This window comes from Lissotriton vulgaris, chromosome 6, assembly GCF_964263255.1.
Source record: "Lissotriton vulgaris chromosome 6, aLisVul1.2, whole genome shotgun sequence".
NCBI classification, from domain to species: domain Eukaryota; kingdom Metazoa; phylum Chordata; class Amphibia; order Caudata; family Salamandridae; genus Lissotriton; species Lissotriton vulgaris.
The window spans coordinates 1,493,935,359-1,493,959,206 of record NC_141694.1 but is presented as its reverse complement, the minus strand read 5'-3'; the positions used below and the strand labels follow the sequence as shown (position 1 = coordinate 1,493,959,206).

At 43.0% G+C, this 23,848-nt stretch overlaps 1 protein-coding gene across 1 annotated transcript in view; it reads right to left on the bottom strand.

The window, feature by feature from the left end:
• Positions 1-23,848, bottom strand: part of EML6 (EMAP like 6) — a 748,837-nt gene that overhangs the window by 502,331 nt on the left and 222,658 nt on the right. The window contains exon 9 of the mRNA XM_086927650.1: positions 7,451-7,707. Within this exon, the coding sequence (XP_086783776.1) occupies positions 7,451-7,707 (257 nt within the window). The remainder of the gene's footprint in view (positions 1-7,450; positions 7,708-23,848) is intronic.

Below are 23,848 nucleotides of genomic sequence, written 5' to 3'. Positions count from 1 at the left end.
AGTGATGCTCGTGAGCCTAGGGAAAGGAAGGTAATGCCTACCATTAACGTTCCTTTGGATGGCAACAACACCCTAAGAAAGGGATAATAAGAAAGGGTCCTTTCCTGACCACTGTCAAGACTGAAGTGATAGAACATCATGCCTGCTAAAGAATTTGTAAATATTTATTTTAGTTTTTGTATACGGGGCAGATATCTTTCTAAGGAATAGTGGAACATACTGCAGAGAACACTTGTGTTCTAGCAGTAGTATCTTGAACAGACGTCAAGGTACATATCACACAGCAAGTGTCCATTACAGGCATAGTCAGATGAAATTTTTTTGTCAAGGATCATATGATAGGTCGAGCAAGTGCAGACAATAAGAGATAAAGCCAGGTCTCCAGGATTGCAGAACTGCTGACATTTCCTTCTCTGACTTCTGTTCGAACAGGATGAAGAGAAGCAGTGTGTGAAACAAATTCATGAAAATCAATGGCAGTCCTTGACAGATCAGTCCAGAAATAAAAATCCAGTGAGGTGCATTATAGGCAAAATTGGCCATAAAAATTGGAAGAGATTTCAATGCAACCGTTCAGAGAGGCACTTTCCGCTGGAGCAGGAGGTCACTAGGCAGCCTTGGACCATCTATTAAGACGGAGAACATGCAAAGCTTGAACCACAATTGTCCCACATTTTAGGATTGCATCTAAGAGAAATAGCATATGAAATAACCTAGCACATAGAAAGGGCAGAGTTCTTGTGTTATTGGTTTTGAATAAATAACTGAAACAATGTCTAGGGGCAAAGATGGGAACGTTGGTAGTTTCCAGGTAGTCAACACTACAAGCAACACATGATTGTGTTCATTAGCAAGTCTTGGTTCAGGCCATTTTGATTGAGAGTGTACTGTGTTTTTTGCCAGCCTCAATGTCAGGGAAGGTGGGCCTTAGGCAACTTTTCAGCCAACACTAATATGTCATCTTGTATGGGAACAAAGATCTAATTGGTACAGGGTAGGAAGGGCACCAGTGTACCTTTCAATCATGTTGAGCATCTACCTCCTTCTTTAAACCATAAGCAACCAAACATAACCTTGAAAAGGCAATAGAATATGCATTTCTGCCTATCATCAGTTGTAATGAGGGATCGGGCCACGGGTTGAACAGGCGGCAAACGTGCTATTCCTGTGAGTCACGTGCAGAAAGAATAATTGATGGACAGAATGCTGAACACTGTTATACATTCACCCCAGTACAGAGATCCGTGCCTAAATCCATTGTCTTTTTGCTCCCCATGCCAATCCAGTTGAAACCCCGCCATATGCAAATTAGTCTTTACCCTGCTCCCCATGGGAAAAGTCCAGCCCGAACTGCCAGGCCAGGTCCTCCCTGGACCAGATCAAGCATCCTGGAACCAGTTTCAGGGAATCACCCTTCATCAGCCAGGCTAGCTTGTCTCAGTGGCATATGACCCACGTCTGGGCATACCTGCCCCACTCAGGGTGACAAATACAAAGAGAACAGTTGATGGATAGAATGCTGAACAATGTCAAACATTCAACACAGTACAGAGATCTGGGCCCAAATACATTGTTTTTGCTCCAAATGCCATTCCAGTTTAAACTCAGCCATATGCAAATCAGTCTTGACTGTGCTCCCCATGGGAACAGTCCAGCCCGAACTGCCAGGCCAGGGCCTCCCAGGACCGGAAACAGAAGAGCAAAAGAACAATGAATTTAACCCAGATCTTTTGACTGGGAATGTTTGATCAGTTCCGCCTTCTGTCCATCATTTGTGTGTCTTTTGCTTTCACGCCCTAAGTGTGCTGGGTATTCCCAGATGTGGGTCCCAGGCTCACTGTGCCACTGGATTCAGGATAGCCTGGCTGATGAGGGGTGATACTCCGAAACCGGTCCCAGGATGCTCGTTTCTGGTCCATGGAGGACCTGGCTTGGCAGTTCGGCAGGACTGTTCCCATGAGGAGCAGAGTCAAGACTGATTTACATATGGCTGGGTAAAAACTGGGGGCATTGTGAGCAAAGAACAATAGATTTAACGCAGATCTCTTGACTAGAGGTAAATGTTTGATTTGTTCTGCAATCTGTCCATCATGTGTGTGTCTTCTGTGTTCCTATGAGCCACAGAAGCAGTAGAGGTTAATAGACCCAAAGTTCTGAGCCAGATCTTTAAACTAGTCTCTGCGACCTCATGAAATGTATAACATTCTTGAGGGGTGGTTAGAGGGATTATTGGACCGTATGCCTTACTATATAACTGCCACAAAGCCAGAGTGGGGCTATGGAATATGGTTCCAGAATTGGCTTTACAGATGGTTGTAGGAGGTAAAATGTCTGTGGAATCATCTTTTGACTCTATAAACAATGCCAAGAAGTGAATCATTGACAACAGTTGTGGAAATCAAGACGCAAGAGTCCCTGAAACTTAGAAGGTTTCTTCAGATGGGTTCAGGGGGGACATGCATGCGAGAAATCTCAGGTATAATGCCCTTGCCTCTTCCTTCCAGTGGGGTCAAAAGACTAGCTACCTCTAAGTGCCTGAGAGAGTTGGTAAGCTGTGTTAATAAAGTATGTCTCCTCAAGAGACCAGCTTTGCTGTCACTGGCAAAGGGTTGGGTCTAGCTTAAAACGTTCTCCAAAGATTTGTCCAGAAAGTCTGAAGAGAACAACAAACAGCAGGACAAGTCATGGGGCAAGGGGAATCACTGAAAATATTGAAGGTCAAAATATCGACCTACACAAATATTAGAGCAAGAATATCCATGTCAAGAATATTGACATCCTATCTACAACATAGTAAGTACAAAAATATCTCAAAAAAAATATTGTAATAAAAAATATTGATGTCTTAAGTTAAATAAATATGTAAAATAAACTAAATAATACTTATAAATATAATAAACATAGTGAAAACTATTTTATAATGTTTAAAATAATAAGTAATATATATAATTTAATAAAACATTAATTAGCAGATACATATAATGTATAATATATATAATTACTTAATAATCAGTTTTAATAATTATTTTAATAACTTATAAATTATTAAAAAATATTATAATTACAAATACATCTATACACATAAAACCATAACATAAATAAAAACTAAATAATTATGTAAAACAAATTGTAAAAATAAAATTTACTTTTAATGTTTTTAAAATTAATTATATACTACATTAGCTAAAATAATACAAAAAATATTAAATAGCGGAAGGAATAAAGCTACTATTCCAACTCCCAAAAAAACAACAGTAGGGAAAGTGTTGGCTAGCGTAGGGGTAAAAATTACTATTCCAACTCCAGAGAGTGGAACAGTAGGTAAAGTGTTGGATAGTGTAGAAGTTAAAAATAACATACTTATAATAAAAATTATTTTTGTAAATACTTAATGAATTAATTATTAAACAACTCTAAACTATTTACAAATACCAATAAATATTAATAAAACAGTTATCAATAAATAAATAATTATCAAGTATTAATAAATACCAATAAATAATTCATAAATATTAATTACCAATTAGTAAATATTGAACAATGAAATATTTTAAATACCAAAAACATATGTAATAAACAGTAATGACCAATTAAGTATTAAACAATTAAATAATTGTTTATACCTAAAAAATTATTTATTAAACATTAGTTACCAATTAATAATTAATTATTAATATTTTTAAATTAAATATATACTACATTAGCTAAAATAATACAAAAAATATTAAATAGCGGAAGGAATAAAACTACTATTCCAACTCCAAAAAAAACAACAGTAGGTAAAGTGTTGGATAGCGTAGGGATAAAAATGATTATTCCAACTCTAGAGAGTGCAACTTTAGGGAAAGTGTTGGATAGCGTAGGGATAAAAATTACTATTCCAACTCCAGAGAGTGCAACAGTAGGGAAAGTGTGGGTTGGCGTAGGGGTAAACATTACTATTCCAACTCCAGAGTGTGCAACAGTAAGGAAAGTTTTGGATAGCCTAGGGGTAAAAATTACTATTCCCACTTTAGTGAGTGCAACAGTAGCGAAAGTGTTGGCTAGGGTAGGGGTAAAAATTACTATTCCAACTTCAGGGAGTGGAACAGTAGGAATAATAATTTTTAACCCTACGCTATCCAACACTTTCCCTACTGTTGCACTATCTGGAATTGGAATAGTAATTTTTACCCCTACGTTTGATGTAAAACAAACAGAAATTTTTAAAAAGGATACAAGTCCTCCAGTCAAAAGTACGGTAAAGAAGCTATGCTCCAGGGCAGGGGCCAACACAAGAAGAGGAAGGAATGCCATTGAATAAGAAGCATATACATGAATACGACAAGAAAGGCAACCAATTGTAAGCAATTGGTCATCTCCAACCAAGTCCACTGTAATATTCTGATATGGTCCACATGAATTTTTTCGAATAGCTGTCTGTAGGTGAGACCTAAAAAAGGAGGCTGTTCATGCAGCCGTACTTTTTTGGTATTACTTTAAATTCACTAAAAGAGTGTTACTTTTAAATTGCCAAAAGCTCATCTACTGTTCTATTTTTATTTTTTTTATAAATGTAGTCAGGGGCTCAAAGGTACATGGATTTACAAAGCGCTATAAACGTGATAAATACGGAGGTATTTACTCAACAAATGAAAAGCTGAAAAGGCCTCGCCAGGGGGATAGAAAGTGTTATACAAATATTAGTACACAACATACAATACTGTGCTTAAAAGGGCTTCTTTCCTTTAGAGTCTTTTGGAAGCTGGATAACTCAAAATGTAAATTACATATGTGCTTAATGATGCCTGGAAGAATGTGTGAATGGATAGATGTAAGGATGGATGACTGAAAGGGAGGAAGGATGGATGAATGGAAAGGTAGATGGATAAGTTAAAGGGGGAATGGATGGATGGGTGAGTGAAAGGGTGGATAGATGGGGATGAGAGAACGGATGGCTGGACGGGTGAGGTAACTGTTTTATGGGGGAGTGAAAGGGTAGATGGACGAATGAATGGATGGATGTGAAAGGATGGATGGGTGAGTGAAAGGATGGATGGATGAGTGAAAGAATGGATGGATGAGTAAAAGGATAGATGAATGAGTGAAAGGAAGGGTAGATGAGTAGGTGGATGAAAGGGTGGATGGATGGATGAGTGAAAGGGTGAATGGACTGAGTGAAGAGTGGATGGATGGTGGATGAGAGATAGGATTGATGAGTAAAGGGATAAATGGATTGATGGGTCGAAGGGTGGGCGGCTGAGTGAAAGGATGTATGGCTGAGTCAAAGGATGAATGCATGAGTCAAAGGATAGATGAAAGAGTGAAAGGGGTGATGGGTGCATGGATGGTTGGATGGAGTGAAAGGGTGGATGAGTGAAAGAATGGATAAATGGATGGAAGAAAGGGGGATGGATAAGTGAAAAGATGGGTGGCGAGTGAAAGGATGGATATTTTGGATTGATATGTTTGATGCATAGGTTTCAAGATGGCTAGGTTTAGATATGGATGGGCGATGGATAGATGGAATGGTGACAAAACGAATGTTGGATGAAAGACTGAATAGATGACAGAATGTATAGGTGAAATGGTGGATATCAGTGGATGGATTAAATAAAGGATGAACGAATAAATAGATAGATTCTAGGACGGAAGAGACAGGCAAACTCTTTTAAGGAGGATCGCGATGATTTTCTTCACTTGCTTGATGCCATAGGAGTACTTTAATTTTCCTGCTACTCCCTTGCTTGGAAATCCTCAGCATAGGTACATTCCCACATAAAATGCCATTAGCAGCAGCACTAACTGCTCCAGTCCTTCAGACAGACACAAGAGTAACTCTCTTCAGATACATCTATTTCTCTTTTTGACCTAAGTGTGCATTTTACTACGAATTACACTCATGTTGAGGTCCAAGAGGATAGACCAGTTCTTGTGAGACTTTTAACATTTTTATATAATGCCATTTTTCATTCCCTCTCACACAGCTGCGGTATATTTGCATCAAAAAAGCTTATTGAAATGTCTGCAGTTGATAAATGGCTATAGAAATGGGCTCCAAGAATCCATTTAATCGATCACGTCATTTGGCACACTGAGTGTTCCATTGCTGAGAAAACAAAACAGCATGTCACTGCTACAAGCAAATTATTATGTATGGGAGACAATGCCTGACTCAGAAAAATGAAATCACTAAGTAACCTATTGAGCTCAAATGCAATTCTGTGATTTCGTTCTGGATCACCTTGCCAAATGGCAATGCAATATTCCATCTGTTATGGTAAATGGAAAGATGAAACAAGGCATAGAAGCAGAGGAATGTCCTAGGGTCATCGTGGCCATGCCCACTCTCCAGCCCGCGACTGGGAACGCTCACTTTGCTAATGGGTTGTACTCTACTTTATTGAAGTTATGTTGGGGGCCTTCAAATGACAAGTTTGGAACCTTACATGAATGGGGATCTCAGTAGTAATACATAATGTTCCAAACGGTTCCTAAAATTTGAAGCAAATTGAATTTCCTCTACTTTTACAACAACCCTTCTTGTATTAGTATATTAATAGATTTAATACACATAAATATGTATATAGTGTTATCAAGTTTCATTCCAACGATTACAATCTTTCAGTCATAGGTAGGTACCTCGTATCTAGAGTCTTTTCTTGATTTTGCCTGTTTTCTGATTGTTCTCAATAGAATTTTCCCGTTGTGGTGATCTATAGTGAACACATATTTCTAAAAGTGGTTTAGCCACACTCAAATAAATAAAACTATCACTGTTCTGTCTCAAGACTATTCAAGCTCTTTTAATAGCTATTTTAATACAAACTAATTTAGTTAACTCATTATCACCACAGAGTTGCATTCTTATTCGCTGCTCATATAGAGACTAGTGTGCATTGGTTCGGAGAAAGCAGAAGGCAGCAATTCAATCTGAAGACCATTGTCAGCAACGGTGATGACATAGCAGAAGGAACTGAAAGTCACTGTGCACAGGAGGGATGTCACAGCAAAGGAAACAACCTGCTCTAAGACGCTAGGCACACACAATAGCTGCATGATCACCAGTTAGCGGTAACCACTGTTCCTGGGTATCAGGAATTTAGTACCGGAAACAGAAAGTGAACAAGATTCTATGGACTTCTTTACTTGATGTCATTTGCACTCCATGCCCATCCCTTACATATTAAGGAGCACATAAGATCCTGTAGAGACGCTGTGAGTAAGACATTGGGTCAATCTTCTTAAGTGATTAATGATCAAAGAATTCGCATTTTGGAGAACTGATGTCCACCTCCCTTGGGTCTCAAGAGTCTAAGAGCAACTGATGACAAGCAAGTACACCTAAGGTTGTACCATATTCAAACCAAGCCAATGCTAGGCATGGTATTACTCACTCTCACCTCACACTGAATGGTCGGTTATTGAGAATGTTTAACATGCATGTACCTTGGTCATTTCACACACTTACATGGCATCTTGTAGAATAGCCTTTCCCCAGCGCCATCGTTCGTTTGTAAGTATTTGCTGTCTACAGACCAATCAAGGTGTGTGATGAAACTAGAAGATTTATTGCATTCCCCAATTTTTTTGTACCGCTGAGCAACTGCATAGACATCCACAAGCCCGTCATTGGAACCAACAGCCAGATAGGAGCCATCAGGGGAGAATTTCATTTCATGGATCACTTCTTTTCGATCTTTGATGTGCACAACTTCTGTCATATCTCTGAAAGAGGTGAAAAACAGAGATGACTTACAAGAAAGTGGAGACATACTTGAAATACACACAAATAAAGGCAAAAAAGAAAGCAGGAACATACAACCAAGGCATTAGCGCATGTCATAGTAAATATAGAGCAAGATGACAACATCGAAACTCAGAGACTAAATTTACACTTATACTAAAACACTATGATCAAACTTGCAAAACAAAACATGTGCAGCCATGTGTGTCCCATCTGCTCCAGGTTAGCAAGCTAATACCAATCCCCCTTTTCTAGAGCAGTAGCAATGGCACAACACATGACTGTTCATCAGATGGGCAGTGGTGCTTTTTGCCAGAACTGTGTTGGGATGGCTCGGTGTGTGATGTATCTATGACTCTTAAAAGGTGAAGCTCGATTAGAGAATGTTAGAAATAAAAATAGTAAAGTCAGACACCATCAGCTGTAATGTAATGTAATGTAAATTGATACTTGTATAGCGCACTACTCACCCGCAAGCGTCTCAAGGCGTTTGTACGAATACCGCTGTGGAACCCATCCTGGCTTTTTCCCTGTGAGGCGTCCACTCCTGGGCGCCCCCAAGGTGGAGGCCAGGCATCCTTATCATTGTGGGGGCCGTTGTGGAGATTAGGCAAGCTATTGCCCAGAGTTGCAGAGTGGGACTCCATGATTGGAATAGGCACGAGGCGAGAATTATCAGGTCCGTGGAATTTTTGAGCCCAAGAGCTGCCGAGGCGGGGAATTGAACCCTGGTCCCGGGCTAGACCTCTGCATCAGGGTCTGCCGCTCTAACCATTGAGCCACACTTCTCCATGTTGGCTGTTAGACCATGTATGGGTTGATTTGCAGCATTTAGTTTAATGACCCACTATAAGTTTGACGAGTGAAAACATATTGACCAAAGAAGAATAAAAGACAGACCATTGCGGAATAGAGTTAAGTTTGTGGCTCATGATAGTGGGGAGGTCTCTCACATTCACACAAAAGTCTCCCCACAGTGCAAGATTTCAATACATCCATGTACTATGCTTTGATATAGTGATTGGGCTCCAATGTTGTACAGGCATTGGACACCACGCACATGATCAACTGGCAGCAAAGCCTGGTCTTTCAAGGAAAGACCCAGGAGGAACTGATGTGCAAATTCATTTCAGACTCAACAACCTAAAATTCAATATGTGTCAAAAGACTGTGCCAGATAGCAACTGAATTACTGCAAGACTTAAGGAAGGGTACTTGGGAAGAGTGCCTGCGGCTAGTAGGGGGAGTATCAGTATGCAGAAAGCATGATAGATTAGCAACCCCCTCTCAAGATCATTACATAAGCAAAAGAAAACTCAGCCTTTTTTTAACAGGTATTCATTCTATACATTCAATTACAAATCCACAGATATTTCATTTATTTAACCCCTTCCCCCACCCCCCGAAAATAATAAGGCTATTTGGAAAAAAATCATACTTGCTTACCTCTACCCTTTCTAAAATCCTATTATGTGTATTCTCATATGGAGGGTGTTCACTTTACAGAGCTAGTGGTAAACCAGTATGTTAATTGTGAGGGGTTACATGTGTTAATACGGATTCAATTGTACAGGAGAATGACAGAGGGAATGTAATAATGGGCCATCGCTACAAATGATATTGAAATGTAATAAATTGCAACATAATTGCACTGGACAGGTGTTACTATCAAATTAATGATTATTTGCTGATGCCTTCTTGATCTTACTTGCTGTACATATCAGTTGTGTCGCACAAATTAAGATATGAAATATACATATATTTATAAACGTACCCACTCAGAATTTAAATCTTTGTGCACCACTTTTTGTAAGAGAGTTCCCTGTCTTACAAGGTTAGTAAAGGATGGCTTTCGGGTTCTGGCCCCTTTTGTGAGGTAAATTATCAACAGGTCTTTTAATGAATGGAATATCCCTCACAGTTTTAAAGAGTTTTGTGTGACACCCCTGTTAAAAAGCTGGTCAGAACACACAGGACCAGAAACAATTAGGCCATAAAACAAAAAGTAGGTGAAAAAACAGCTACAATGCAAGTACAGAGCTACATTGAAAGAAATACGATTTGGGTAGATACTCGGTGGGGCTTCAGTACTCACAAGGGCATGGAGACCCTTTCATTGTTGTTCAAACCCGAATATTAAACATCATCAAGGGGGGATCCAGCTACATTCACTGGACCTATCAGCAGCCTTTGACAACCTTAACCATCCCACCTTGATCCGTAATCTGGATTGGGTGGTGAGGTGCTAGGGACTGCACTAAAATGTCTGTGTCGCTTTTGTTACGACGTAATTCTAGAGTGAGAGTTAGTGACAATTTAGCTAATGCCATTGTGGTTTGTTATGGAGTAATGCAGGGATTGTGCCTTTCACAGCTCCTGGTCAATATCCATGTTGAGCTGCTCCATTACTTGCTAGTTAAGTCTGCTCTTGGTTTTCAGACATAAGCTGATATGCAAAGTATGCTTCAGTGATCACAAAATCCATTAGTTAATAGGAAGAGGGAAGATGGGATTTTTGCTATCATACAGGATTGAATGCATCAGAGCGGTCTTAGTCTGAATGTCCATTAAAATGAAATTCAAGTTAAGAAGAAACTACACAAACAGGGGTTATTGTTAACAAGAAACATGCGCTGGACTACCAGGCGACTCAGATTATTAAATCCTCCAAGTATAATCTGGCATTACTTTGTAAAATCTGCAATGTATTACTTCAGTAAAAATATGGCTTGTGCAGTGATAGCATCAAAGATTGACTAGCCAATGGCTATCAAATTCTAACTTTCATTAAAGGCAAAATGTGCGGGATTCTGCATAAAGAGTTGTGTTCAATTTACAGATGCGTTCTCACATCTCTTTTAGCCTTTATAAACTGCATTGGTTACTGGTTGCCTCCTTTATCTGTTTCAAAGAGTTGCCTCGTGTATCTGCTTTAATGATCTAATGATGGTTCGTAAATCTATCTTTCCTGATGCTCTTGGATATTTAAACAGTGTTCCAGTATCTACCATCCTGCTTAATCATTATGGTCTGCTGGTGAATATATTCTGATTCTGCAAAAAAGAGTTTAAAAGAAAGCAAGAGGTAGATATTTACCAACCATTGTTTGCCCTTTGGAAAACTCTCTCCCTGAAAATCTGTGACAGATTTAGCAGCTCCTTTCTTTCAGGAAAGCTCTCAATTCTTATCACTTCATGCAAACTCCACTGGAGCTCTTTCCTTAATTATTCTTTTCTAGGTTTAGAGTGCTACAGAAATTTAAGACTGATTGTTTGGTTGATAAATTAGATTGTGATAACTGGGTTTCAATTTCAGCTGGCCACGGTAATCATTTTGCACTGAATTCCAATTTTAGAATGCATTTTCAGATGCTATTGTATTGCTTTATATGAATAGTTGTATCTTGTCTGGATAGATGCCTTCTCGCCGGATGATGAGAAGCTCCATCAAAGAATCATCTTTGTATATGTTATTCATGAACCGGGAAGTCTAGGATTTAGAATGAAGGTCTTCTTGAGAGTCAGATAAGCTGGGTGTAGCTTTAACAGAAAAATTCAAACAGATTTAATTAATGGTGAAAAAATTCTCCAGCCTCCTAACTTAAAGACTATGGCCTGGTCTAGAGCTTGACCTTCAGCAGCCAGCGACTCTAAATTGGACGGGGGAACATAGGGGACGCGAGGTGGCAGGCAGGAAATCCACCATTTTTATGTCAGCTGTCCCAATGAAGACCACTTCGAAAATAGGACCTGCATCATTTAAAACTGTATTTAGTTTGCAATCCACACGAGAAAACATTGCTGAAAGTGTTGAAGAACTGTGACTTTATCTGTTCGTTCGGATAGGAAGCTTTAGGGAACTTAGCATAGTTTTAGGAACTGACGACATGCCGATTAGGCATAACCATGCTAGACATAAGTCAAAGATAGGCAAAGGGGGAGGAGCCAAGCTCGACAACGAGATGGCCGCACGTTAGCTCGGCTCCGCCGCCCTACCTGCCTGAAATCTAATATCCTGTCGATTATCCTGCCCAAAACGGACAACAACTTATATGCAGAGCTTTGCAGTAACTTACCATCCATCCCGGTGGGTCCGGTGTTCGGTGGATCCACAGCGGTGCCCTCCCGGAAAGTGCGGCCTTCCCGGGGCTGAGACCGGGGCCTCGCCCTTAGCGAGTTGCCGGCGAGACGGTGTCGGCGGCGGCCTCAGGTGGAGGTCTGGGGCCGGCCGGAAGATGCCGATGTGCGAAGAGCCCGGAGGCACATGAACGCGCCTGGGACACTCGTCCGGTGCTCCAGAGGTGGTGTGCGGCAAGTCGTGGGGTGGGGACGCCGTGTCTGGTGGCTCCCCCCTTTGTTGCCGTCCGGCCGTACCGGGCTCCTTCACTTGGTGGCGAAGAAGGACTTTGGTGGAGCGGTGTCACCGGCGGGTCCCCCTCCCTTGTAACCACTATTTCAGCGCTGTGGGTGCTGCTTGTGCGCTTGAGGGGGGTCCCGCCGGGGTTCTGCTGTTGAGCTCACCCTTGGAAACGAATCCGGAGAGACGGCGTAATTGTCGCAAAATGGCGGCTGCTGCCATCTTCCGTGTAGGGTCCCGGGACGCCGATTTCTTGCCCTTGCACTCCTCCTGGGCCTGTACTGGTGAGCTCGAACCCACGGTGGGCGACGTCCTGCAAGCTTTGAGGTCCTGGAGGTCGACCTTGGTCCAGGATTCCTGTGTGCAGAGGGAAGTAATGGCCGCCATTCCTCCCGGGCCAGCTCTTGAGGACGCGGATGGGTCCGGTGCGGTCGTTGATTGTTCCCCGCTTCCTGGCTGGGGTGGCGATGGTCCTACTCATGAACGGGTGGAACCGCTGGAGTCCATTGACATTGGTATGTACGGCTGCTGTGAACAGTATCTGCATTGCCCGCGTGAGAGGGAGTCCTACTGGCTGTTTCCGTTGATACTCCAGCAATTTTTCCATGGCCTTTCTTCATCGTCATGTCCTATGCTCACTGGATCTACGTACATAGCGACGATGGCCAAGAAGGGACTAGGATGAACCCGGTTCATTTCGGAGGACTACTGATTGGTATATGGAGTTATGGACTGCCTTACATTGTGATACTTTGTTGATTCCTTCGTATTTGCGTGTGGCTGAACACTTGCCAGTTTCGTTTTGGGTATTACTCACAGCGTAAGTGGGCGGGGGCCGTACCATTTGCTACTGGTTCCTCTCCCCAGGCTCTTTCTTCTTTCTCCCTTTCCTTTTCCGTTTCCCTATATTCTCTTTTTCTATATTTCGGGTTCATCATTAGGGCGACAGGCACGCTGCTGGGGGGGTAGGCCGTAGCCTTCTGCAGGGGTGCAGGGTGGGATGGGTGGAGTAGGGTCTATTAGGTAGTTCTTTGTTTCTATGGCTCTTTTGTATCCTTATCTTGGGTCTCCACGACTGTTTGTAACCCCGTGGGGTGAGTTACAGTGAGGGGAGGAATATGTATTTTACGACACATGATATTCATGGCACTGTTTCTCCTGATTTGTCGCTCCGCCCCCAAGCACGTTCGCTATTTGTATTATTGCTTGCCATTATCATTGAGGGGCGGGTACAATAACGTGGAGTCCCCCTACTTCTTTTCTTCTTTGGTTTTCTCGTTTTCTTATTTCTGGGGTTGGGATGTATAGTGATTGCAGCCTATCTGTTTCCCTGATGGGTTTGCTGTTCAGTTAGTCTCTGGGAACATGTGGTTGGGCGTGGACACTACCATTGAGGAATTATAAACGGACCTATGTTTTGCATGCTATGGACCTTTCTGACTACTGCTCTTCTGTTGTACTGCAACAAAACAGTTGGATTATTCCCTGCCATGTACTCCAGGTTGCTATCTATACGACCAATCCTTTATTCTTTAAATATATAAAATTAACCTCCTCTAATCCTGTGTTGAGTGGTTCTAGTTAGCTGATAATACTGACTTGCAGCGCTGGGTAATATCGTCTAACCACTCTGTGCCTTTAATTGACGATGGTGCTTTCCAGTTTTGCTCCGTGGCCGGCCCCCGGGTTGTAGGCCCATATTTGTATGCATTCATTTTCTCAAATTAAGGTTTTCAAAAATTAAAAAAAAAAAAAGAAAAAAGATAGGCAAAGACTTATATTGATACCCAGGGCAGTTGCATGACTAATAATCATGCGTACTTTGGCAGAAGATAAACCTTTTCATAGTGAAACCTGGAAAGCCTATATATTGGAAAAAAAATATTTTTAGAAAAGCAAGTTTGTGAGCAGAGTATGTCCTTCCATTGAACATTATTAAATACTAAACACTTAATCCTGAAAGAATGCAGAATTGGTGGCTGTGTTCATATATGAATGGATTTCTATCCAAAAGGTATTGAACCACTGTGAGTGGGTTAGGACACAATATAGCAAGAGAATGAACGTTGGAATTTTATTTTATTAATATGTGTCTGCATGAACGTTATTTATTTTCTGTTTTCTGTTTATATCCCAATTCAGGCAATCTTTACCATGTTTGACAGAGTAACAAAAATGAACAAACAAATATACATGAAAAAGTGTAAACACCGGTCTGACTCAATGGGTGGGGATGTGGAGTCTAGGCTGTATCTCTTCTGATTTGCGTGGGGATTTGCAAACAAATCAGGCAGAGCAGCTAGATCTTTAAAAAGGGCAGAAAAGTATAACATTGTACTGTTTTAGGCCTACAGTTAACACTGAAAGTTCAAACTTGAAAGGTTTATGGGTGGTAAATGCTTTTCTATTTTTGAAAACACACATGATCCATGCCCCACATCGGGCAGTACAAGTGCATAGGTTATACTGTATGCATCTCAACATAAGGAGGTGCAGGTGAAGCTATGACCGATACAAACACTTGGGAAACTATAGTTAAAGTCAACTTTCTTCTCAAGCACTAGATCTTTTATAGTCCAACATGTCCGAATTAAGTCTTATCCAGCACTACAGCACAAACCATATAGGGGCATGAGACGCAGCGTAATAAAAGTGGTTTCAGAGCCCTACAGCAGCCCTGCTTTATGGCTTCAATATGCAGTTGATCCTCTGAGACACTGCTCTGCAAATGTCCAGCACCTGCTGCTATTCCTCTGGAACACGGTTAGTATTGTTATCCGTCCCTGTAAGATGGTTGCCTTCAACCTCTCGGGCCAGAAATGGAAGTGCACCTTGATGCCAGTAGAGGCATCAATGACTTTTAGTGGCGTGCACAGCTCAATTGTGTTCAGGTCATCATGCTAAAGATGGTCTGAACATCATATAGAAAGTATACTGTTTTGACATAATGTTGATTAAGTGCTGTTAAGTCATCCTTTGCAGCCATGGGTTACAAATGCACAAGCTAACTGCCTAAAGCCAGACTTAACAATGTGCAAATCTATGCCTATAATTTCAAAAAGATTGCTCTTTACCTCTGACCTCTGTAGTCTGAATTAGTTTATATAAAATGAGCAATGCTGTGCCACACTCACGACAAGATGACTGGGGTTTTTGACACCACAATAGCAGATGCTGCTGTTGACTTTATTGAATGTTTCTGAGGGGTATCAATATCCCATCCTAATGTGATAGGCTTCACTAGGCAAATATCTTGGGAATGTTTTTACTACACTGGATGAAGAAGCAGGAGTTTTTGATAGTAGTAGCCCTTATTCCCAAGTTAGCATGAGAATCGACTTGAGGGCCCTCGTAAATCATGGCTTAAATCAAACAAGATGCTCTGCTTCTCTGTAGAATGCATTGGATGGCTGAGTGTGTTTGAGGTGTCCTCCCTGAGCCAGTGGAATTTCATTAGCTAATCCAGTGGAGGTTCCACCAGCAGTGCCATTAGTGAGTCATCATGGGGCACTATGTAATGTTTCCACTGATATGATTGCAATAGATCTTTGTTGATCTGTGGGCCTAGTCTCCCAGTCTTTATTGTCCATCATCCTCGGGTTCTCAGCCACCATCGTCATCATCACCTGAGTCAGGTTCAGGTTCATACGTCTTTATTCGAAATATTTCATCATAAAAGACATCATCATTTTAACTCTATCGTCAACCATTAATAATTTTTACCGGGACAATAAGAGAAGGCACAATATCACACAATAAATACAAATGTTAAAAAAGTTTAGCCTAAAAAAACAAAACACAGTTATATAAAATTCCACAAGGTAACAAAAATGCTATAACAGTATGTATGTCATAGATAAGACTTTAAGACGTACAATGACCTATATAAAAACATGATTGAATCAGTCTAGTCAGCTTTCTGAGGTATACTTGGCTCTGACTATCCACGACGAACCCAAAAGCTTTGCAACTGCAAAAACCACTGGGACGGATGTATCAACCCTCAAAACCCGCAGGGCCTCCATTCCCACCCTCGTGCTCATATTTTTGCAGATGGGTTTTAGCCATTTTCTCCGGGGGGCTGTATATACAGGACAAACAAAGGAGAAATGGCCAAGGGACTCTTTTTGGTCCCTACACCAAGGGCAAAACTCATTAGCCTGTCCTCGCCATTTGGAGGTGAAAGATCTTAGAGGAAGGGGCCCAACCCTAAACTGGTGGTATAGCTTCCCGTTGCTACTCTTGGTGATAGTGTCCCAATATTCTTCTAGAGCGGGATCGAGTTTGTGCTCCAGGAACCTACCGGACAAAGAGGCGGCATCTGTCTGATCAATGAGTTGTTGTCGCATAGAGGACCAATATAATGCTTTGAAATTCTTTTTTGAGGGAAAGACGTGTTTGTTTGGGTCTGACCACAGGTTGCTCAGGCCCATGCTTTCTAGAAGAGATCTTACTTTTCTGAACCATGGGATGTTACCCGAGCCCAACACAGATCTGACATCTAAAATTTCATTAGCAAAGAGTGCCAGTTCAGGTATTGTCCCAATTCTCCTCCACAAAGCCACTATTTTAAAACGGGCCACATCGTCTATAGAGTGGCAACCCAAGTCAAATAACAGCGGCTTCAAGGGACTAGATTGGGGAAGGCCAACGAGGTTTCTTAAAAAATTATTTTGGACTTTAACTAATAAAGATAAATCCGCTGAAGCCCATAAGTCCGCGCCGTACAAGATCGCTGAACTTATTTTGGCATTATACATTTTTAAGGCAGGACCTATCCTTTTAGTCAGTGATGTTCACTGTTCCTTGATCAGACACCCTGTTAGCTGGGTGAACTTAAGAGCAAGTACATCAAGCTGGGGTTTCCAGCTGAGCCTGTTTTCCAACACAACCCCTAAGTATGTCATGACTTTAACCTGCTCAAGATTACAGCCATTCATACTAACGTGACCCTGCTGTAACCTATTTTTGGCCAGAACCATAAATTTAGTTTTTGATGCGTTGACCTGCAGGTCATTGGATTGGCAGAATTCCTCAAACCTATTAAGGGCGGACTGAAGACCCTTCTGAGTTTTTGATAGAATTAAGGTGTCATCCGCAAAAATAAGTAGCGGAAACTTAGTGCCACCTAGAGTTGAGGCGTCTGTTGGGAAAGCTGCAAAGTAATGCACCACCCTATTGATGAAAAACAAGAACAGGGTCGGTGCAAGTACACACCCCTGATGAACACCACGGGTCACCGGAAATCTCTCTGTGACATGTCCTTGCTTGCCCCATCTGACCTGTGCAAAGTTTGCTTCATAAAGTCTAATAAACATATCAAGAAGTTCTCGTGGCATCCCCATGTTACCTAGGGCATCCCATAACTTAGCTCTGGGAACTAAATCAAAGGCAGACTTTAGGTCTACGAACGCTGCATAAATAGTACCACCACCCAAAATAACAGCCTTCCAATAAATTAATATAAACCTAAACACCTGTTCGATTGTGCTAACACGGGATCTAAAACCTGATTGTAATGGGGATAGGATGCAGGGGCGTAACACAGACCCCCGCAGCCCACCCGGTGCGGGGAGGCCCCTAGCTCCAAGAGGCCCCCTTGGCACAGCACTCGGGCTGGAGAGCTCCTGATTGAGCCCGGAGGGGGCCCCCCTAAGTACCGTGCAGGGAGGCCCCCTCACTTTTCGTTACGCCAGTGATAGGATGTTCTCTAAATCCATCCAGGACTGGATCTTAGCAAGCACCATCCTAGCAAGGATTTTCTGGATTGCATCTATTAAGCATATGGGCCGATAATTCCCCGGTTTCGTTCGGTCCCCCTTTTTAAATATAGGCAATATTTCGGCACCCTGCCAAGAGTCTGGGATCGGTGCCCCCTTCACAATAGCATTGGCCAGAAAGGTAATGTAAGGCACCCCGTTTACGGGGTGCCTTACATTACCTGCCGGGATGCAGTCCGTCCCTGGTGTTTTACCTCCTTGGACCATCCTAAGTCTACTCTCTACATCTTTTCTATCAAACACCGGTGGGTGGCTGGGGGTCAATAGCTTTGAGAAAAATTGAGCACGGACAAATGCAGCCTCTGCAATTAGACCCCTGAACTGGGTTTCAAAATAATCAACCCAGTCTCCGGCTGTCACATAGTTAACTGGGACTTGAGGTTCTACGGACTTACCCCATTTAACTATCTGCCAGAACATGGTCTGGTTTTTCAACCTGCTTGCCTCAAGTAATTCCTGCCAGTGGAGGTCATCCCATTCCTTTTTGTCCTGTCTTTGTGTTTTCCTGTAGGCCGCCCTTGCTCTCCTGATATCCTCAGAGATTCTCGATTTTATAGCCATCACCAAAGAACCATAGGCCCTGCGGCACGATTTATTATACCAGTTGTTTTTTGGTCTTTTAGCTGGTACCTTACTGGGTTTGCCGCATTTGGAAAAATGAGATTTCAATTCCCTAAAGAGCTGCTCGTGAAGTGTCGTTGCTTTCACAATGATTTCCCCTTCATTTTCCAGTGCGTGTAGGGCACTCAGGGTACTGGAGACCCCATTAGAGATCTTAACTAAAGTCATAGGGTCATTGACTACCCTTACCCACCGAATCCTACGCATATCGTTTGTAAGCAGAGCATCCGCTGTGGCAATCGCGGTAGCTTTAACACTCACCGGGCCGCCATCAAGTCTTAGGCTAAGTAATAATGGGTTATGGTCACTCTCTGGGTGAGCAGATATTTTCAAGTCCTCAAGAAAATACCAATGTAGTCTATTCGACTGGTTAGTACGCCCCTCGCAATCTCTGCACTCTTTCTTTCAGCACCAGGAAACTTATGGTGTCAGTGCGCTCTATAAATGTCACTTAAGATAAGATAAGATAAGTATTGGTGCCATTATCGAATGTCATCCTTCCCATCTTATCAGAGACTGAGCAACCATTTACCGCTCTCATACCCCTTTCAAGACAGAAGCCTAGCCACTGTGGGGCAGCTTCTGTCCATTTCTTGATTGGATTTAGATCAAGGTGTGGGATGTTCCACTGTGCGTCCTCATCTGCAAAAATATCTTCCCCCTCAAGATTTAGGGGTTCGAATGTGCAGTTGAGGTCCCCTGCCATAAGCACAAGTCCTTCCATCCCGACAGAGTTTAAGACAAGATCCAGCTTGTTTGTCATTCCCGAGCCTCGCCCACCCGGCTGTCCTCTAGCATAAATGTTAACAATAGTAATCTCAACATGTTTGGGCCTTGTTAGCTTTACAACAAGAATATCCGGGTTGTCCACCATTACTTCAATCGGCCTATAGCAGAGAGATTGCTTCACCCAGATGGTTAAACCACCTGAAGGTCTACCTTTATTACCTCTAATGGCAGGTTTGAAGAAGTTTAGATACCCCTGACGGTATATAGGGTCCAAGGCCCAGCTTTCCTGAAAGATCAGAATATCATGATCATCCACGAAGTCCAACCACTCTAATATGGAAAGTTTGCTCTTCAGCCCTGCTATATTCCAGGAAACAATTTTAAGCAAATGGGGAATAACCTCGTTAGACATCTGGTCTAGAGCTGGCTCTATCAAATTTGGCCCCACTTCCATACTACCCATACTGGGAGCACCACAATCTGGGGTTCCAATGGCCAACCTTTCCAAGCCTTGGGCACCTGTCCACCCTCCCCCTGCCATCACCGGGGTAGACACCCCAGGATGCACTGGGGCTAACCCGGTAGAAAGGCAGGAGCCTCTGCTACGGTCAGGGCAGTTACCATCCCGAAATAATCCTCCCTCCAGGTGGTTCATCTCCCCAGAGTAACATCCATCATGACAAACCTTGCCCCGTGGATAAGTCCCTGTATGGCCTGTCGGGATATTCTCATGTCAATCTACCCCCTCCAGATCTGTAAGAGCAATAAAACTATTTGCCAAAGGGATGTGAGTTTCAACCCTGGCGAACGGATTAACACCGTGGGGTCTCTTTGCCCAATTCATATAGGTATGATTTGCTTGGCCTCTGCACACTCGTACGTAAAAGTAGTTAAGGCCTAGGGATTGAATGTCTCCTGGTCTGCCGGACCCAGCATCGTGACATATGTACTCAACAACCCATGGGTCTCTAAAGTTCACAATTACGCAATCACCCTCTATATCTTTAACCCTGCAACCCACCCAACTCACCCTTCTAACGTTTAAGATCTCTACGTTAGAAAAAACTGGGAGTGTTCTGTTCTTATTGAGCCAGTGGGAGACTTTATTTTTCAATTCTCTATGGGATTCCTCTTTGTCAGCATTAAGCCCGGGAACACCAGCCAAAATAACAGTATAAGGTATGGGCTCTATGGGTAGGTCAATACAGGGCAGCCTTTGTTTAACTCCCTCATTTCCCGGTTGCGTTATCGTGCTTGGCGTCTTCTCAGCTACCCGTTTATACAGTGCGGGTTGTTTGCTAGCTACCTTACCTGCCCCTGGGACCCCTCCCTACTAGTACCTGGTGGAACACTCTCTGATGGGCACATCTCAGCACGAAGCTGGGAGACCCGAATTTCCACCCTATCAGGTTCTGCTGGCTGGGGATCCCTACCACCCCCTCTGGGTATTTGGGCTTGACCTGCGGGCGTTATATGCTCAGAACCCTCACCACCTTTCACTATGTTGTTTAACAAACTGGAGTTTGCTAGAACTAGATTTTCAAGTTGCTCCAGTTTGGTGTTTATCATTTTTGTTCTTTCCAAGAGGAGTAGCATCAGTGACTTCATTAATTTTTCCATTTCAGTCATAAGCCCCTCATTTGCGTTACCTTGAGTGGGTAGTTGATGGGGTTGGGGCATATTAGTGCTCAAGCTGGAGGGCTGGCCTGAGGATGGTGGCCCAGGATTAGAACTATTCTGCTTTGGTAGTTTTGCAGATCCACCCTTTTGAGTACCTTCCCCTCTTTTCCTTTTACCAGAAACTAGATTTGACGTAGTGTCTTTACCCACTACTGTGTCAGGATTTTGTTTATTGATAGGGGGGCTAGGTGAAGAATGCGAATTGGCTAGCCTTCTCCGGGAGCCGCTAGAAATGGTGCTGTCGGTGGTCAGATTCAAGGAGGTATTTGCCACCGGACTATCTAACCCTACTAAGACTAAACTGGAACTAGGGCTCAGAACACCTGGGTGTTCATTGTGTCTTACGTGAACCGGAGTTACTGCAGACCCAATTGTACCCAGAGACGAGCGCTTCCCCGTTAGGAGATTTAGGGACAAGCGCTTCTCTGTTAGGGCTATTTCCTTTTCCACTACCGCAGCTGCCCTCGTAATGAATTGATCTATTGTCCCAGTGACCGCCCCCCACCTCCCAGTAGTGGATAGTGTAACTTTTCTACCCTTCCCAGAGCGTAGCGCCATTGGAAATCCTGTTTGATTGGCAAGCAAGCAAAAGTTATACAAAATACTGCCCAAAATAAAATGCAATAGATAACACACATTACAACACCCGAAGCTTTAGTGGGGTGGCCGGGCCCGGCCTCGTTCGTCCTCGGACGGGCTCAGACGGGCCCGCCCTTGGCCAGGACTTCGCCCGGGCACGTCCCGCGCACTTCCCGCGCTACGTGGGAGGAGCCTGTTTATATAGAGCGGGGAGGCGGGTTGATTACGGGAAGAGGCACCAGCTGGTAACAACTGGGAATGCTTGTCCTCGCAGTCCCGTAATCCCGGTGGTATTGTGTCTCTGTCCCGATTTAGACACCAAACAGCAGTGACCCACAGAAAGTCAGCAAGTGATAAGAACCTCCACAGTCCTCCACAATCCAAGGTATGAGCGCTTTCAATCAGCAAGCGGCTCCCGCGAAGCGGGGGCCGTGAGGCGTTATAAGGATGCAGGCAGGCAGGCGGGCTGATAACGGGAAGAGGGACCAGCTGGTAACAACTGGGAATGCTGGTCCTCGCAGTCCCGTAATCCCGGTGGTATCGTGGCTCTGTCCCGATTTAGACACCAAACAGCAGTGAGCTACAGAAAGTCAGCAAGTGATAAGAACCTCCACAGCCCTCAACAATTCAAGGTATGAGCGCTTTCAATCAGGGAGCGGCTCCCGCGAAGCGGGGGCCCGAGGCATTATAAGGATGCAGGCAGGCAGGCGGGCTGATTACGGGAAGAGGCACCAGCTGGTAACAACCGGGAATGCTGGTCCTCGCAGTCCCATAATCCCTGTGGTATCGTGTCGCTGTCCCGATTTAGACACCAAACAGCAGTGACCCACATAAAGTCAGCAAGTGATAAGAACCTCCACAGTCCTCCACAATCCAAGGTATGAGCGCTTTCAATCAGCGAGCGGCACCTGAATCACCTCTCCACCCAACCCACCCGCACTCCATTGGATATGTGTACAGTCAGTCTTAAGAACTTACAAGGAGTAATGGGGAGTGGAGACAGCAACAGAACAGGGGCCAAAGTCCTTGGCATGCCTGAAAGCTTTTCTGGGCATTGTGCACCGTCTAAATAAAGCATTTGAGGCATTTAGGTGTCTAAACTCTTTTGTAGACTCCACTCATCAAAACATGGAAAGACTGTAAGCAATCCCTGGGCAGTCCCTGCTTCAGTGACATGCATGCTGGAAGAAAGAGTACTCTTTGACATCTTTTGGGTAAACTTATTTTTTTGTCTCGGTAGAAAATATGAAGTCTGAGAGCCAATCTCTTATCCTTTGCCTTTCTACTTGTCATCTCTAGGGTTTGTGTGGGCAATTTTCGAAGGATCGAGTTTGGGCGATATTTGAATGACTGATATTGTAGAAACTGGTGGGCACATGTCTGATTTAGAGGATTTAGAGAACACTGCAGCTGTCCTGTTAACCTAAGTTTATTGGGATCATGACTCATAGATCCCTTAAGCCCCAAAGGGCTCTCCCTCATAGCTATTGCTTCAGCTGCCATGCTTACAAACAATGCATGCACCCAAATATTTACATTTTCCTTCTTGCGCCTGTTAGCACAAGTTGGAAAAAACATGGCAGCCCAAGTACTCCTCTATTAACTACAGAAAGAAAGACAACAAACTGGTCTACCTTCTGCTCCTAGGCACGGTGTTTGAATGTAAAAAGCAATGTCAAGTCAGCATGTGTTACTTGCAACCAGGCCTGTACTGTACGCAGCACAAAAATACACGTTAGAGCAGTGACACACAACACTGTGGTCATCAGGGAGGTAGGTAATGACAGTGCTGTTGTTGTAAAACATAGCTTTTTTGATTATTTTTGACAGGGTATTTGATAATATTTTCATTGTGATGAGGGGGTGATACAAAAAAGTATTTACTGAAGATGGCATCAGAGATGCCAATGATGGGGCCATTAATCAAGGATGAGGAATTCATTGACAGACAGCCTCTACCTGGCGATAAGTTAATGGATGGGGCGTTTGTTACAGAGGTGAAAGTAGTCACTCATTACTTTGTGGTGGTCAACAAGCATACTGTTGATCTTGGTTTTGGCAGCAACTTAGTTTTATAGTTATGCCAGAGACTAGGGATTATCCGTGGAATATCCACTGAGGCCATTCCCTCGACTTTCAACCTTTTATTATGTGATAAGTCCTTTCGACATTTGACTCTTGTACATATATTTTAGTTAAGGATGGAGAATCACTCCTTAATCAATTTACACCAAAAGAATGGGCCTCCCTCAAGGCATGATCAAGCGTTCTGCTTATTTCACAAAGAGCCTTCAATCCTGACATCAATGAGCATGCTTTGAATAATGCAGTAAATAAATTCATCAAGAGGTTCATCACAATAAATCATCAGGCCACC